At 50.8% G+C, this 13,585-nt stretch overlaps 1 protein-coding gene across 4 annotated transcripts in view; it reads right to left on the reverse strand.

The window, feature by feature from the left end:
* Positions 1 to 13,585, reverse strand: part of TENM4 (teneurin transmembrane protein 4) — a 718,843-nt gene that overhangs the window by 89,811 nt on the left and 615,447 nt on the right. For all 4 annotated transcript variants that reach the window (XM_087868192.1, XM_087868189.1, XM_087868191.1 and 1 more), the window contains one exon: positions 5,307 to 5,523. In XM_087868192.1, coding sequence (XP_087724318.1) covers positions 5,307 to 5,523 — 217 coding nt within the window. The remainder of the gene's footprint in view (positions 1 to 5,306; positions 5,524 to 13,585) is intronic.

A 13,585-nucleotide genomic window follows, 5' to 3' on the forward strand; every position in this document is an offset into this window, starting at 1 on the left:
TATAGACCTGAGCAGCCCCTTCCTTCCCACTCCGAGGGCACTGTACCTTGTATTTTCCCCATGACTCCAGGTGAGGGACGGGCGTTCCACTGAGCAGACGGAGGCTAGGCCTCCAGACTGGGAAGTAAAGATGGTATCCAAGTCACCTGATCTGGTGATGGTGGCTCTCCTGCCTGCTCTGTCCCCTCCCCCTTTAGGCCTGTGTTAGATCAGCAGAAGTCGTTCACGTCTCTACCACCTATGTGGAGGTGAGGATGGCAGGGGCAGAATGTCAGACAGAGCTAGTGCACTCGTTAAACCTGCATGGTACACCTGCTGTGGGCCAGGCATCGTGCTGGGCTCTGGGGACACAGATGAGCCAGTCAGGGTTCCCCAGTGAGGCCGTCCTTCTCCAAGTCCTTCTCCAAGTCCTTCTCCAAGTCCTTCTGCTTCGGTTCTGAGTCAATCTCTGTGCTCTCCTCCGAGGAGTCCAGCCCAGCCTAGAGCCTACGATGCTTGGCGGGGCCCTCATGTCCTAAAGCACTCCAGGACCTTTGGCGCCAGCCGGGGCGCTGCACAGAATCGTAAGGAACTCCCCATAGAACTCCTGGTGTCCTCTGTGGATCTGGAGAGCCTCCTGCTTCTTCACCTCAGCCCTGGGGTCAGGCCTCTGAAGAAAAGTGTTCTGCAGACAGCCCCTTGCTTTCCCCACAGAAGGGCGCTGCAGTCAGTCCACCTTGTCCCGTGGTCCCAGCACGCTACCCGTGAGCCCCCTGAGTCAGACACACAGCTGGGAGCCTGCGGCGTGCGGGAAGGCACCTCTGAGGCTGCCCATCCTCGCTGGGCTCAGAAAAGCTGCCGGGTCTCTGGGTGACAGCCTGCATCGTGAAGCCTGTTAAATGGGCTCCCGTGCGGACGCTGCAAGTTGTGTCACAGCATCCGGGGTGCAGGAGAATGTGGGGTTTTCTGTCAGGCACAGGTACCAAGTCCGGTCCTCCTGCCATCAGAAACCCCAGTCTCTGGGGAAGGGCCATGGATGCCTCCCTAACAAGGCCCCCAGCTGACAGCTGGCTGGCAGAATGCTGCTTTTTCCTCTCCTCAAGTAAGAATTCAACAGTCTAAACCTGGCTCTTCTCTCAGTGGCTGCCAGACTTCCCTGGAGGACAGGTTGCTATCAAGTTACACTTCCAATTAAAAAGGAGTTAGAAGTTCTTTTTAACAACGTCATCATCACCACCACACCACCATCATCTTCTCCGTCATCACCATCATCGTCATCGAATTAGCAGGCATTTTTTGTGTGGCTAGTACTAGGTGATGACTTTATGTACTTTGTTTTTTTTTTATTTAATTCTCATGGCAAGTCTGCAAAGTAGACATTACCCCGTTCTTACAGATAAGGAAATTGGAGCTCAAAGAGGTTAAGGAATTTTCCCAAGGTTGAACAGGTAGAAAGTGGATGCAAAAGACTTCAAATCCAGTTGTCTGAGATGAATGGATAAAGAAGAAGTGGTATATATATATAATGGAATATTACTCAGCCATCAAAAAAAATGACATCTTGCCATTTGCAATGACGTGGATGGAACTAGAGGGTATTATGCTAAACCAAAGAAGTAAATCAGAGAAAGACAAATACATATGATCTTGCTCGTATGCAAGAACTTAAGAAACAAAACAGAGGAGCATAGGGGAAGGGAGGGAAAAATAAAACAAGATGAAATCAGAGAGGGAGACTAATCGTAAGACACTCTTAATCATAGGAAACAAACTGAGGGTTGGTGGAGGGGAGGGTGGTGGGGGGATGGGGTAACTGGGTGATGGACACCACCCAGGGCACGTGATGTAATGAGCACTGGGTGTTATATAAGACTGATGAATCGCTGAAATCTATCCCTGAAACTAATAATACATTATATGTCAGCTAATTGAATTTAAATAAAATAAAATTAAATTAAAAAAAATAAATCCAGTTGTCTGGTCCCAAAGCTTTGTTATTTTCACTAGGCCATGCTGCTGCTGTAAAAGCTACCATTTACTGACCACCTAAGTACCAAGCCCTGTGCTAGGTGCTTTATTTCAGTTAACCTTTTCAACGGCATTCGTGAAATAGTCATTGTTACCGCCCATTTATAATTGGAGGCCCAGGCACAAAGCTTAAATCACTTCCTCTGAGGTCACACAGAGCTGGTGGGAGGTAAAGCCAAGATTCAAACTCTGGGCATTTTCCATGAAGCCACATTCTTTCGTATGAGAGGAAGGAAGGCCACAACCCAAACCTGGTAACGGATTCCGCTTTATGCCAACTATGCAAAAAAGCACCGGTCTGCGGACCCAGATCAAGACCACGGACACCCCGTGGGCAGCCCAACGAGAACAGCATTTGATGCCTCCTGTTTCCAGGTTTCTGGTCCCTTGGGCTTTTTGTACGTAAACATCTGTTTGGGGATACTCTGTAGTGATAGACCACTGTTTCTTCTGAATCTAGACGAGCAAGGAGCAGGGACATAATGGTTCGGGCACATGTTAGGTGAAAGGAATTTTTGCAGTAACATTGAGAAGCTTCTGTTATCCATTTATTTGTTGAGTGAACACCATATTCCAGGCCTTGCCCTAAGTGTGGTAGGTTTGGAGAGATAAACGGTCTCTGCTTTCAAAGCATCTGTCGTTTAACTGAAGGTGACAGATACATAAACAATGATCTGGGAGCCGACTTCTCCTCCTGCCTCTGCTACTCCTCTGTAATATGATTTTTAGCAGATGATTTAACCTCCCTGGACTCTGAATCCTCAGTATAAAATAGATAATGTATCCATCCATCCTTCCTCCCTCCCTCCCTTCCATTTCTTCATTGTTCAAGGTAATCCGTATGCATATCTGTTTTGAGCATTTACTAAGTGCTCAAATGAGGAAGATGCAGTCCTTTCCTGGAGGACTCAGTTTAGAGGGTTGACAAGACATTTACATATGTATTATATTAAGCCACTTGCCCAGAGCCACGTATCTGGTAGTGGCAGAGCCAGGATGGGAAACACAAGCTGGCCTCACTCCGAGGCCTATACTCTTCCCTTCTGCCGAGAGATCCATTTCTCCTGGTACGGTTTTCTCAAGTTCCCTGCTTGACAGGCTCCTTAAGCAAGTCTGACCTGCTGGAGCCACATTCCCGAAAGCCTGTGTGGGTCCCCCAGGGATCCGTGGCATGTAAACAGCAGGCTTTGGTGGGTCACCAGGAGACATGCAGGGGACGTGGTCCCTGCTGGCACTCATCACGGCGGCACGGTAAAGGCCTTCCTTAGGCAGAATGGCCACGTGCAGCCAACCAGCCAGAACCCTGATTGGATCCCATAATGGGTCTAGTAAAGCGAGGCTGAGCAAGGAACAGTCCACTTGGTGGGAATAACATGCCTATCTCCAGTTGATTAAAAAGAACGTATGGCACAGAAAGGCCCGCACGCATACAAAGTCACACAATTGAATAAAAGAGCAGGAAGCTTCCTACCCAGAGCCAAAAGCAGCATTTCTGACCAAGATAAATGAATAGGGTTTCCTCTCTCTAGTTCTGCTCCTGTCTCTGCCACTGACTGGCCTGTGAATCTGTGAAGGCCATTTAGCCTCTGAGGTTCTCAATATTCTTGAGGTGAGTTGAAAGATTTGGACTACAAAGCACTTTCATCTCTAAAAAGGTTAGAGTGTGAAAGATTTTACACACCTGTTATGCCCCTCCCGCTGGGCTCAGAGGACTCCCCCATTTCACTTTCCCTGTCCTGTCCTTGCTCCTTGTGGGGCGGGACTGGGGTCGTGGGAGGTGGGTGCTCTGGATCCCACAGTCTGTGGTGTGAAGCCCAGAACCTGGGCTCCATCCTGGCCCAACAGGGAGGCCTTCTCCTTGGATTCCCGGTTATGCTCTAGAGAGGACAACATCGTCTCCCACAGGCGGCTCCTTCTGAGGGCCCAGCCCTTCTCCCCTCACACATTCTCCTTGAGCAAACTGGTGTGTGCTCCTGGTTCCGACTCCTGCTTGCTTGTTGAAGGCTCCCAAGTCAACACCTCTAACCTCTGTGTGAGCTCCAGAATTGCTTATGAACTACAAAATCTCCCCTCCTCGCCCTTACCGTGCAGGGTGGAGGTCCTCACCTTGCTCCCAACTGTGCTGCTGCTCTCAGATCCTCAACCCGGTGAAGGCAACACCATCTCCCAAGGCCTCAGAGTGAGAGACTCTCCTGCATTCCTCAGGCCCAATGGATGCCTAAGCCCTGCTGACCTCCCCCTTTCAACAGAACTTGGCCTTCACCCTTCCCACCCCTTACCATAACCCCGTTGTCCCCGCGGGGCAGGAACTCTCTGGCACAGAAGTCATGGACACAGAAGGGACGAAATCTCTAACTGCTGAACTGAACTGTGCTGACTTTTAGAGAACGCTCTGCATATAAGAGGCCTCCCTACATGGGAAGACATTCAGAAGAAATGATTACAAGTCACTCTTGGATCCTCTGCCTGGTTCCCAGAGCCTGATCTGGGGAGCAGAGAATAGAGAGCGGCACTTTGCTGGCTCCTGTATCCTTGCTGGCCCCTGGTCTTTGCACAAGCTGTTCCCTCTCCTGGGAACACCCTCCCCTCCCTGGCTGAGTGAACCATTTCTCATCTTTAAGACTGTTCTTAAGTCACAGTTTTCCCCTCCCCAGGAGCACCTCCTCGACATTCCAGAGTACCCTGGGGGCACAGGTCTGGTGGATCACCCTGGAGGTCTTTTTTGTCCTCTCAGTAGACTGGGAGTGACCCACAAGCAGAGACCGTGTCCTAGTCACCCCTGTGATTCCAGCACAGGACCTGGCACAGAGTGAATCTCAGTGAACAACTGTCCAGTGGGTGACAGACACAACTGAACACTTGTGAGAGAATGCACGGACAGATGGCCTGGGGGGCCAGCAGCTGCACCCCACCCCCCACTGTCTTCTGGACATCGGCTCTGAGGGTGAACAGTGTTAAAGCGTTTCCGCTCATCTGGAGACCGCAGAACCAGTAACAGCCGACTGCAAAGAAGGTATTGATCCAAGAGTCCCCTTGGACCTTTGATTTCTCACTCTCTCCATCTATCACCCAGTGGGAACAACAAAACTTTGCTCATTAAAATTCCAAATGCCTGGGATAGCAGTTTTCTAAGTGTGGGCACCTGAGGCTGCTTCTCTGCCTCCCGCGACATTCCATCAAGAGCCTTGATGCCCACCCTTCTGGCTTCCTCCCACCCCCACCGCCCCAAATGTGGCCCTAGAGGTGATTCAGTTCTCCCACAGAGAGCCACGGCCGGGGCCGGGGCCCAGCAGACTCACCCTCCGTCAAAGGGGTTCTCCCCGGGAATGACGTGTGTGCTGTCCCTGCCCACAAGGAACTTGATACGCTCGTAGAAGGAGTGCAGATTCTGCTGGGACACGGGGGCCTGTGTCTCTTGGATGATGTCCAGAGGGTCGGGGGAGCCCAGGCACAGAGGGCTGACATGGCAGAGGGGCTGGAGGCAGCAATCAGGGTCCATGCAGTCCATCAAGCCATCTGCAGGGGTGAGAGAGCATAAAGTTCATACCGCTACGATCCACCAGCCGTGTCTGTCCAATGCCTTCATTCACTTCCCTACGTTTCCACTCACCGAGACACTTGATTAAGGACCTGACATTAGCCAAGGCACAGGGGGATAGGTGCTTCTGTTTCTTTCCAAAGACATAGAGGGCATTCTATGAGGGCCCGGGGTAGGAGAATATACGGAACGTTGGAGTTGCTAAACTCAACTCAGAAGGTGAGGGACGCGGACAAGAAGAGACTGTCATTGCTGGTGGACGCAGAAGCTGGCCGGGACACGGGCCAGCTCAGGGAGTTTGCATTTCAGCCCCACAACGGGGACGGTGGGAGCTCCCGGGAGGTTTAAAGCAGGGTTGACATTGCCTGGTCTACATCACTGAAAGAAGCTCTCCTGTACGCAGGAGTGGGGACTGAAGCTGGCCCAGAGTGGCAGCTGGGGGCTCCGCGGTGGCCAGGGTGTTTCTGAGCTTGCACGGGGCACTAGAGATCAGACAGAGCAGGAACAGTGGAGGCGGGAAGAAGTGGATGGTCTGGAGGGGTGTTCAAGGGTTAAGAGCAGTAAGAGCCCGACTGACTGGCTTTGGGGGTGAGGAAGGGGCACTGTGACTGCCGGCATTGCTGCCAGCTGCTGTGCAGGTACAGGGAGGCCCGGCTCTGCTTTCTGCCGGTGGGGGCTGGGGGGTGGGGTCCTCGCTGACCAACGCACCACTAGCAGGGAATCCTCTCCACCACATGGATGGATTTCTTCAGGACTGAAAGCTATAGTACCGCTCCCAGCTTCCCAAAGTACAGAGAAAGAAATGCCAGCAGACCAGAGTTTTGGTGGCATTAGTGCTTTTACACACACCCAATAGCATAGCTTAAAATGGATAGCACACCCATGGATTCGAGCATACTCCCTACGGGGTGGGGGAGGGGGTACGGGGACAGCCCCGGGTGACAATCTGTGTGCTTTGTTGCAGAAAACAGTTTAAGGGCATGTGTTCCTCTGGGTTCAAATTCTGCCTCTCTTGCTTATTAGCTGTGAGACTTTGGGCGAGCCTCCCCACCATCCTGGAGACCTAGATCTTATTCTGGTGACCTCTGTCGTGTCCCCAGTACTTAGTCCAAGTGTTTAAAACATGACTGTGAAGTAAATACATGAACGAGAACTGAATGAATTGACAAATGACTCAGGGGATGAAACCAAATGACAGTCCATAAAAGCCAGAACACCACTATCTTCGTTCAGTTCAACTCAACAGCGTGGATGTTGGGAGCACCCCCGAGGCTCCGGCTGAGGTCCAGGGCCCAGAACTGCCCCTAGAATGCCCGTGGACGAGTGCCTGCTCTTACTCTCCGAGCCCCAGTCTCCTCATCATTGACATGCCTCCCTCACTTCTGTCTCCCTAGGTTTATAACACAGAAGCCGCCCACCAGGGCAGGGCACAGCACTGGCTAGATTCGGTGCCCCATCCACACAGGCAGCCCCCTAAGACCCCTTACTAGCCTCAGACGTACTGCGGCCTCAGGGAAGCCACTTGACCTCCTTGAAGTTCAGGTTTTCTTCCCTTGGTAAATTAGGGATGAAAATCCCTTGTCTTTCTTGCCTACTTCTGCGCGGCATTCAAGGCTCTATGACTTCCGTGAGGACAGCGCAGCGTAAACAGCCGACACTCCAGAACCCAGATTGTCTGGGGTCAAATCCTGGCTCTGAAACTTGTGACCTTGGGCAAGTTACTTCAACCCTCTGGCCTCTGTTTCCCACGTGTCTTACAAGGGGATTATAAAAGTGTCGCGTAAGTATTTGTGACATAAATACAAAACATAGTAATATCCGCAAACCTAGCAGAGTACTGGACACAGAGTAAGCACTTGCTAAGGGGTACTTCCCCTTCCTGTCCCTGAGTCTACAACGTGGCTCACCAAAGTGTAGGGCCATTTGTCCTTTGTCTGCTCACCTCCCAGATACATCGTGAGATGTGGAGGAAAGGCCTCCTCTGACCCCAGCACTGTCCTGGGTCCTAACTCGTGGCTCCTGTCCCAGCTCCCGGATGACCCACTAACTACCTGGCGAAGCACCTGTCTTCTGTGGCAGACGGCAGGCTCCATCACACATCCTCGTGCTGCCCCTGTCAGACATCACTTAAATACATAATTACAGCCCGAGCCGTGGGTTATTTGCATTCTGCTATTGATGTTAGCATGACAGATTCAGCTGCCGCATCCATAACTCTGCAGAAATGCTCCATTATTCAATCCCAGCGAGCAGGGACGCTGACCATTAAATCAGCTAGCACAATTGAAGGGCCGTGAAAAGTCATGGCTAATTTGAAATTTTATTAGCTATTGCCCGCTCTTGTTTACCACTGAAGCAGACCCTGGAAGCCAGCCTTTTACCTCTTTATAAACACTCTGCTCTGTGGCATCTTGGAAGAACTGCTTCCTGTTCTCTAGTCCTGGGGGAAGGTTAGCCATTATAGTTATTATTATTACTATTATATTAAATGATGATGATGGTCACAGGCATCGTGCTAAATGCTTGACAAGGGATGAGTCGTGGAACCTTCCCAGCTCTGTTAAGTAGCCACTGTTGTCACCATCACCCTCGTTTTGCTTTATTTTATTTTTTTAAAAAGATGTATTTATTTATTTGAGAGAGAGAGAGAATCTTGAGCAGACTCCCTGCTGAGTGTGGAGCCCGCTGCAGGGCTCGATCTCATGACCCTGAGCTCATGACCAGAGCTGAAATCAAGAGCTGGACGCTCAACTGACTGAGCTGCCCAGGCGCCCCATCACCCTCATTTTAGGGAGAGGGAACTGGAGGCTCAAAGTCGTAGAGTAACTTGGTCAAGTTCTCGTAGTCAGAGAAGGAGCTGACTTGGAATCTGAGCCGAGTTCTTTCTGAAGTATGAAGGGTTCTTTGAGTCCTGAAAAGACTTTTGGGAACTGTCTCTTAAGCGGAAAACATGAATTTACTAGTCTTGCTGAAATACCACCCTTCCGTGCCCTTCCGGCTCCCTGGGTGACCTCCATCACAGCACTCACTTCCCCACCCCCCACTCTAATTCTGATTTTCTCTGTGTCCTTCCCCAGACATGGAGCTCATTTCAGTATCACTGCTTTAGCTTCTGGCTTCATCCTTGCTTCTGGAATCAGGCTTCCCCATACTCCTTGATATTTCTTGTGATCAGAGGCCCTTTGTGATCTAGTTGGCCATTCTGCTAGAAAGTCTCAGCAAGGGCTCTGAGCTTCAATTCGGCCCATCTATAAAAGGCACAATCAGACATACCTCACAGATAGGGATTTGGTGAGATCACGGACATGGAACACTTGGCACGATGACCTGTACCTAAGTGCATGCTTGGTAAACCAGGGTCCCTGTTAGCTCCTTGGCCGGGTGCTTCCCTTGGACAGGTATCCTCACAACGGACCTGTCCTGGGTCGCTCCCATTGCACATTTCAGGGCAGCCCTTTCTGGATGCAGCCTGGCTTTCTGAATTAGACAAAGATGGCCTGAGACACACCTGTAAGTTAGGGAAATGGACACCCAGGGAACTTGAAGATTGGGGTTCTCCGAAATGGAGCCACACCACACAAGCAGGGCTCTCATGAAAGTCCTGGGACTGTGGAATGACTCGTGGGTAGGCTTCACAGGACAGAGGGACAATGCCAGGCCACGGATTCTGTCTGCCTAGGCTTTCCTGGGTGGATACTCCCTCATCGTTCACTCAGCAAAGATTTGCAAAGTAGTACATGTGAGCTGAGCCTCTGCTGATAGACATGATCACTGTTACAGGAAGCACCTGTTTCAAAAATGAGTGGGGCCCACAAAACTCTTATCAAAGGTGCAGTTTACCAGAAGGGCTGTCATACAAACCCCTTGGTTTCCAAACGCAGCGCATGGCAGCCTGATGCGGGGCATGCGGCCACCTGCAGGAAAGGGAGACTCTTCCACTCTTCTGTTGTCTTATGCAGAGGTGACAGATTTGAGAAGAGTCATGTTAAGAGGAAAAAGTATGCTTTGGGGACAGAAAGGTAAATTTTGAGGTAGATTAGAAACACCTCAATGTATAGTTTTCATGATTCTCCAGTTTGGTTAGTTTGGAAATATTTACATTTTCCGAGGACTTCCTATCTTATTTAATTGTATATTACACACAAGTTGGTTGACTTAGAAAATGTCTATATTTCATTTGTATGCTATTCCCATTGACAGACCCTTCTTACGGCAAACAGAAAGGCAAACAAAACACACCAGGCAAATAGGGAAGATTTTTCTCTAGTTCCTTAAAAATTTCAGTAAAACCTTCTTGAACTCTAAACCCCAACTTCTGGGAAAGAACATTTTTTTCCCCGGAAATATCCTTTTTCCTTCCTCTCTCTGCTTACCTGTGAAAGTGAAGGGGGCAGAAGGAAATGTGGGAGGCCAGTTGGGCCTCCTGGAGGCTGGAGGGCGGCAATGCCACACCCAGCAGTGACCTCTGCAGGGCGTGGAGGGCAAAGGGAAGGGAGAAGGAGGCGTCCAGAAGAAAGACCAGAGAGTAAAAAGACAGATGGAAAAAAAGGGAGGGAGGAAGGAAAAAACCAGACAAAAGATGCAGGTCTCTGGGGCACTAAATGAACATTCCAAAGGGGTTCAAATTCTCCCTGAAGCTCCCTCCCCAAGGGCTGAAATGCTACATTGGGCATGCAGGGCTGGCTTCTGCTAACATTTCCATCTCAGTGCTACCTACTTGTGGATAAAGGCCATGCTGTTGCCTCCAGCCCCTCCTCAGTGCCTGCCCTGCTGGTGGCTGTCAAGTGACCTTGAGGACCAAGGAGTTGGGAATAGGAGAGAAAAAAAAAATCCTTTCCTGGCTCTGTGACTTTCTCGCCGTGAGACCTTGGGCACAGCCCTTCCTACGTCTGAGACATCATTTGTTTGCGTGACCCCTCAGGATTGCTGGTGGGTTCCTGGGTTGTAAAGAGTGAGTCATTCAGTGAAGTTCTGGGGTCCTCTCCATGCTTGCGGCCATTCCCCGGAGCCCCTTCTGCAGATAGGTGCTATGGCACAGGGATGGGTGAGGTCCCCTGCCATTAGTCCCTGTCCTGAGTAGCAGTGGCTTTCTGCCCACTTTGTGATCTAAATGGCTGCCAGCGAGTGGTGGGACTCTGGGCGACTCACCTCCACACCCGATGTAGGTGTCCTACTCAGTTAGGTGGGGGGGGGGGGCGGTCAATGGGGCAGCCTCTGGGGGCTAACCTGACAGTCACCTCCTGGCCTTTCTATGCCACGGGCCCATCTCTCCTGGTGGCTGGCTGGCTGCAACTCCCTCAGGAAGCAAAAGGTGTGCCTCAGGTCCTACTGAAGGTGGTGGCTCAGCCAGTCTTCTCATCGTTACAGATGAGGACCCTGGGGCGTGGAGTAAGTGACTGACTCCATGTCATCTGCTAGCGAAGTGGGGCAGAGCTGGGAATCTGGTTTCTTATCTGCCTCCCAATCCAGCTATTGGGCACTATGCCACAGTCGACATCCTTACCTGTCCATGCTTTGGACATTCTAGCACTTCCACAGAGGGCAGGACGGACTCGTTGACTTCTCTACCCCAAACGCGGCACACAATGCCCCGCACACAGCGAGCCTCACATTTGTTGAATGAATTGAACAAAGGAACGAATGGCGATTTGAGGACCCCAAGCCAAATAGCTCAATTACTTTGGCCAGGCCGTGGGGTGTGGTGAAAGCCTGTACCCCTGGGATGAGCTCATTCCTCTCCTTAGAAAGGAGGCGGGGGGGGGGCGCCTGGGTGGCTTAGTCATTGAGCATCTGCCTTTGGCTCAGGGCGTGATCCCAGAGTCCTGGGATCGAGCCCCACATCAGGCTTCTCCACTGGGAGCCTGCTTCTTCCTCTCCCACTCCCCCTGCCTGTGTTCCCTCTCTCGCTGGCTGTCTCTCTCTGTCAAATCAATAAATAAAAATCTTTAAAAAAAAAAAAAAGAAAGGAGGCAGGGGGACAGGCCCAACCCTTCGGTGCCCATCATGTGGACAGACAGGGAGAAGACGGTCACACCTCTGTGGGATGCAGGGTGTTGGGTGAGCCAGAGACATCAGGATGCTGGGAAAGAAGGAAGAGATGGGGCTGTGGAAGCCGGAAGGTGGGAACCCAGGTTGAGCTGTGGGCTGGGCCATATCCCAGAAGACAGAATGCTTGAACTGGGAAGCGAGTGGACATGAGCAAGCTGAAAGGAGAACGGAGATGGGAGCATGTCTGGGAAATTCACAGACGAGCAAACTTCGTGTTGCAGTTGCTTGCATGGTCCTTACCCTCAGGGCCCCGTGGACAGTGTATTACACGTCCATCTCCCTCTCTGCGGGCTTAGCTGCTGCCCTGGCTCTGCACCTAGCAGCCAACCTCGTCTCACTGTGGCCCGCAGTGTGGCCACAGAGCGGCTTTACAACACCCCGTGAACAGCATCCAGGGAGGCCCTGGGGATGAGGGTGGAAAGTGCCTCCCCCCCATACACATCTGGGAGAAGTTTTTGTCATCTGCTTTAATAGACTCCGTGCCTTCTTTGAAAAGGCTTGCAAAATCTCTATCTGCCCCTTGCAACACAGGATTTTTAAAGGTCAATTTCTCTCTTGTCTCTTATCACAAGAAACGTGGTTTAGAGATGGTCTGAAGGGTGACCGAATTCTATGGCTTTATGGGAGCTCCCCATTCCAGTAATGGGAGATGGGGAGGAGGAGGGCGGGCAGAGAGCTTTGTTCTCCGCTCTCCTGAAATTTCTCCTTCCAGGAGGTATCTATCAGTGATCTGTATTGCAATCCACGATCGTTTTTCATGGGACCGACAGCGCCTGAAGAGATTATCACACCTTGAAGCTGCTTACAAATCCTTCATCCAAAGGGGTCTGGTTGTTTGAAGATTCCAGGGAATTTTATATTCTGACTTCTTTTTTAAAAACACCCATTCCATTCTAATCCTAGCTCTCCTGCCGATCCACCGTGCGATGCTGGGCAAATGACTTCAGCTCACCGAGCCTCAGTTTGCCCCTGTGTAAATGTCTGCCTTGCACGTCTGTTGTGAAGGGCTGGACATCATGTCTACAGAGCCCCCAGCACAGTGCCTGGCACCGGGGGATGCTCTCTAAACTATTACTTTCCTTTACGTACACTTGAATTTATTCCCTTCTAGGAAGGAGCATGAAACAGTGTGGGAGACAAATTTTAAACAAGAGATGAAAAAGGTCAAAATACACTATTATATGGAGAAACGCATTATAATCAGAAGTGAAATAAATAGAATCTAAAATTTCACAGAGAGTGTAATTCCAATTTTTTAAAATAATTATTTATATATGGGTATACCTTTTTTATTATAGATTTCATGCTTCTGTCCTTACAGGTAGTAAGGCACAGAAGAACGGGAACTGACATTTGCAGGTGAGGGACTGAGGCTTAGAGAAGTTGAAGAGCCCACTCAGGGGCCTGCAGTCAGCAAGCGGGAGAGCCGGGTTTAAACCCCATTCAGCTGGACAGAGATCCTGCACTTCTAATCGCTGTGCAGTGTTGCCTCTCAGGGGCTTTGGGTGCACCTGCAATCCTCACGGCAACCATGCGAGGCAGCCATTCATATTCTCACTTTACAGCCACTTCGCAGGTTTGGGCCAGTTTCACCATCTCTGAAATGGGCATGAAACGAACACGCCCCACTGGAGGGTCACTGTGTCACAGCTGAGAAGACACGTGACAGCACTTCAGGAGGGGTTTCATGGACCAAACTACAGGGAGACATCTTCTTGTCAGGTGGGTCAGGGGCTCTCTGCCTGCTGGCCTCGCCGGTCCCTCACCAGCCAGTGTTCTGGCGACATCTGGAGGCATGTAAGGGTGAGGGGAGCCCCGACAGGATCAGCGGACTGGGGGTCACTGAGTCACAGTCAGGATCTGTGTTCTGTTTTCAAATCTACACAACCACCACAGATTAAAAAAAAAAAACAAACCAGTAATGCTAAACCCAACTCAGCCATACTGATAATTTTGTTTTTTTGTCTCACGGTTTAAAAATACTGCAACAGC

This window comes from Ursus americanus, chromosome 16, assembly GCF_024610735.1.
Source record: "Ursus americanus isolate L20-20 chromosome 16, mUrsAme1.1.p, whole genome shotgun sequence".
NCBI lineage: Eukaryota > Metazoa > Chordata > Mammalia > Carnivora > Ursidae > Ursus > Ursus americanus.